Source organism: Atta cephalotes, assembly GCF_000143395.1.
Source record: "Atta cephalotes unplaced genomic scaffold scaffold00019, whole genome shotgun sequence".
NCBI lineage: Eukaryota > Metazoa > Arthropoda > Insecta > Hymenoptera > Formicidae > Atta > Atta cephalotes.
In genome coordinates, this window is record NW_012130083.1 from 5451518 (window position 1) to 5455956 (window position 4439).

A 4439-nucleotide genomic window follows, 5' to 3' on the forward strand; every position below is an offset into this window, starting at 1 on the left:
GTGTGTAGTGTCGTGTGTGTGGTGACGTGACGTGACGTGCGTGACGTGCGTCGTGCGTGCGTGCGTGCGTGCGTGTCGTGTCGTGTCGTGTCGTGTCGTGTCGTGTCGTGTGTGCGTGCGTGTCGTGTCGTGTGTGTGTGTGTGTGTGTGTGTGTGTGTGTGTGTGTGTAATATATAACCTTAAGAATTAATACAATTGATATTACAAATAAGCGAGATTAAAAGAGATACACTTTTCTTTTAAAAAAGATCGATATGATTTTTCCTACCATTCAGAATAAAAGAAAACACAAAAAAATGTATACATCTCTTTTACATTCAACACGCGTATAATGTTTAATTCAAAAAGGATAAATATGTTTTTTCATCTATTAAAAGATTTATTAAATATACGTCACTATTCACGATATTTAATTCACTGTTTTAAATAATAATTCGTGCAAATTTTATAAATTGAAAAAATAAAATTTCTTACACAATTGCATTTAACATCAAAAAATATAAATGGAATTTGTAGCTAAAAAAAATTAAATATATAGTTAAATTTTACAAATTCATATCAGATTTGTTCCATGTAATTGAAAACTGAACATTTATCCTGGTTTGGAATATCATAGTCTCAAATGTGTTGCATTTTTAATAGAGATTAGTTCTAAATGGATATTTTTTAGAATAAATTTTTATAAACGAAATATTTAATACCGAGTAATAGCAATAATTTTTTCTAAATCTAAAGAGAAAATTGAAAATATCGTAAAAAAGTTCGTGTACGATAAAATAAATTTTAATTTATCCATATAATTACATTATTATTCTTATATCATAAATTTTCTTTTAAATAATGTTTTGCAAAAAAGATTGATTCTGTTACCTAATGATCGTAAAATATAATGTAAGTATAAAACGTTGATATACAATAAAGTGCAAAAGAATCAATATATAATTTACGAAAATCTAGATGAATAAAAAAAATTAAGCTATCGAAATTTGTTAAAAATCTGGAATTATTTTTCGGAAGTATTGACACATTTCCAATATTGTAGAAGATAAACTATAATTCAATTCAACAAAACATAAATTTCTTGTTTTAATTAATATATAAGTATTCTACTACGGAATATGTATATATTGGATTGTCCGAAAAGTTTCGTGCCGATTTTTGATAGGTGGCATAAGGACAGGTCTGAATATATCAGAACGATTGAAAACAAATGATATGCGTACATATCGTAAACGGTACTTCAGGCATACTTGGAAAAAAATTTAGTTGCGATACATTAATTTTTGTCAGTTTTATGCGCCTTTGAATATGAAAGAAAACAAAGTGCATTTTAGGCATTTAATGCTTTTCTTTTACCAGAAAGGCAAAAATGCCACACAAGATATGCGCTGTTTATGGCGAAGGCGCTGTAGCTGAAAGAACTGTGCGGAAGTGGTTTGCTAAGTTTAAAGCTGATGATTTCAACCTTGAAGATCAAGAACGTCCGGGTAGGCCCTCCACAGATGAAGATCAGATTAAAACGCTGATCGAGAATAACCCACGCTATACAATACGTGAATTAGCAGAAATGTTGAATATGTCAAAATCCACCATCCACGAGCATTTTGTGAAGCTTGGCTACATAAACCGTTGTATGGATTCCCCACGATTTAATGGAGAAAAATCTGATGGATCGTGTTTTCATTTGCGACTCGCTCTATAAACGCAACGAGAAGACATCATTTTTGAAGCAAGTATGATAGAGAATGAAAAATGGATCATTTACAATAATGTTGAGTGAAAAAGATCTTGGGGAAAGCGGAATGAACCTTTAGCCACCCCAAAAGCCGGTCTTCATCCAAAGAAGGTCTGTTCTGAAGGTCATGCTCTGTGTCTGATGGGATTGGAAAGAGATCCTGTATTATGAGCTTTTACCAAACAACGAGACGGTAAATTCAGAAAAATATTGTTCCCAATTAGACAAATTGAAGACAGTAATTGAATAAAAACGTCCAGAAATAGCGAATCGAAAAGGCGTCATGTTTCATGAGAACAACTTTTGTCGAGGCGCGGCCTCATGTGTCTTTGATAATTCGATAAAAAATTGTTGGAGCTCGGTTGGGATGTTCTACCTCATCCACCATATTCACCAGACCTCGCGTCCTCTGATTTCCATCTATTTCGATCATTACAAAATTCCCTTAATGGAAAAAGCTTCAACTCTTTGGTCGAGGTAAAAAATCACTTAGAAAAGTTTTTCGCTGAAAAACCTGAGAGATTCTGGAAGGACGAAATTTTCAAGTTGCCTGAAAAATGGAGAAAGATTGTAGAACAGAATGGCATCTATATAATTTAATAAATGTATACTAAAATTTAAATCTTCTGCGTTTCAATTTTCCTTCAAAATCGGCACGAACTTTCCGGACAACTTAATATTATTCTAGAAATATTATTCTATAATTGAAAACTATATATCACTACATAAAATTTAATATTTTTCTGCTGACACTACATAGATATAATTTTCAGATACGAATTTATATATTTAATAGTTAATAATTTATAAATTCAACTAAATATATAGCTAGTTTTTCATGAATAATAATAATTAAAGTACTGTGCAAACGCCATTTACATTATTTCATGATATATTCATCATAATCTTCATAAATGTAGTATGATCTATTTCGATTTAAAATCACAAAAGCTTTAGGATCAGCAAAACTGTAAAATATTCAGTAGCTCACAGTGGTTATTGCTCAATGCAACGAGATATTTAAAATTAATAATATTGACGAACAATGAATTTTTTAACAGATAAATGCATTGCGCATTAAATATAAAAAAAAACACGAAATTAAAAATGAAGTATAATATATAATAAACTCCAAGCTCTAATTGTTAATAATTTTATCATTAATAATTTTTCACACATAGTAGATATTTACTATAATTTATTTAAAGATTATTATCTCTTTCGATAAACTACTAACAAAAAAATACTTTTCAAAGAACGAAAGTTATAAAATGGAGGAAATAAATTTCAAAAATGTATATCTTCTACTTTCTATCTTTCAATATTATTTGTTAACAAACTTATAAATTCTCAAAAAAGTTATTTTTCTACAATATTTGATATATAATTTTTATAAACAGTAATCAATTAATTATTATTTATATAAAAGTAAAAGAATAACTTGACTGTATATTTCATCGCGGGTAATATTTTGTCTCTCAATTCACCCAAAATTCAATCAACGTAGATAATAACAAAATTATATCCACTCACCACTTTGTCGTCCGCGTAGATGATCGAAGATCCCGGCGCTCCGTTGGCGAGCACAGTGAGAAAGGCGACAACGACTACGTGACGTATCATCTTCACGACGGAGCACATCTGTCCAGCTTCCCGAAGAAGATCACCAACACGATTTGCAACACTCACGAGAGATCGATATTCTCCACAATCAAGGGAAAGTTTTACGCAAACTCACGATAAATCGCACTATATCGTCTTCCTCTCGGGATTACGTACCGTTATCGACTATCGATGAGCTCTTTAAATCCCTTTAGAATATTCGTGAAATATTCGAAGATAAAAATTTCACCGGCGATTTCTCCTCGGGGTGATCAAGGCGCGCGTAGAACAGAGATTCTACTGGCCGGTTTATTAAATTTTGTCAGGATTGTCTCAAGGCAATCGAATTGAGAATTCCAAGTGATTCAAAAAATCTGTTTAGGATGATCGAAGTACGAGGCCCAAGTAGAAATCTCATTGAATAATCTCAATCATATGAGGATTACCGCCAAATAATCTTGATTTCTTCGAAATGTCTGGAAAATACAATTACCCAAAATATAAATACTTATTGGCTTCGTACTTTTTCAAGAATAATTCTCGAGTATATTTTTACACAAAATATATATTTTTTTATGATACCACTAATCTATCGATCTGTTCAAAATACTCGCGAAATAATTCACGACAGCAATACTGTCGCGTTGCGACCGATGTCTTGTATTTTCCCGAGCAATTACTCACAATGATTGAATAGGATTCGCGATTAGGATATCGAATTTATCGACGATGGGAACGCTCGCGTGACTGGATGTCGTCTATGTCTTTTAACATTTATGTCTTCAATGACGAACCAAGACTTTTCCCCTCACTACGATTGTTCCTCCCACCGATGGGTGTTCCTCCTGCTTCCTTTTTTTCCCACTTCTTCTTCGTCTTCCTCTACGTCTCGACTAACCGCGACGACAGTGATTAACTAATGAGCGTCTCGCGTCGCTGCTTACTTAATTCGCTTCTTCCTTTCCCTTTTCCTTCTCGCGTATCGGCCGACTTTCGTCAACTCGGTAGTTCTGCGCCGCCCGCGGCGATGATGACGATGGCAGTGATTACCGGCTTCTTCGTACTTTCCTCCGGATTCGGGCTTTCCAGCGGCTGGCGCGT

The 4439-nt window shown here is 33.3% G+C and overlaps 1 protein-coding gene across 1 annotated transcript in view; it reads right to left on the reverse strand.

Annotated features, from left to right (window-relative positions):
• The window catches only part of LOC105619127 (matrix metalloproteinase-17), a 182445-nt gene extending 179086 nt beyond the window's left edge, over window positions 1–3359 (reverse strand). Inside the window, exon 1 of the mRNA XM_012200657.1 lies at window positions 3270–3359. Within this exon, the coding sequence (XP_012056047.1) occupies window positions 3270–3359 (90 nt within the window). The remainder of the gene's footprint in view (window positions 1–3269) is intronic.
• Between the last annotated feature and the right edge of the window lie 1080 nt (window positions 3360–4439).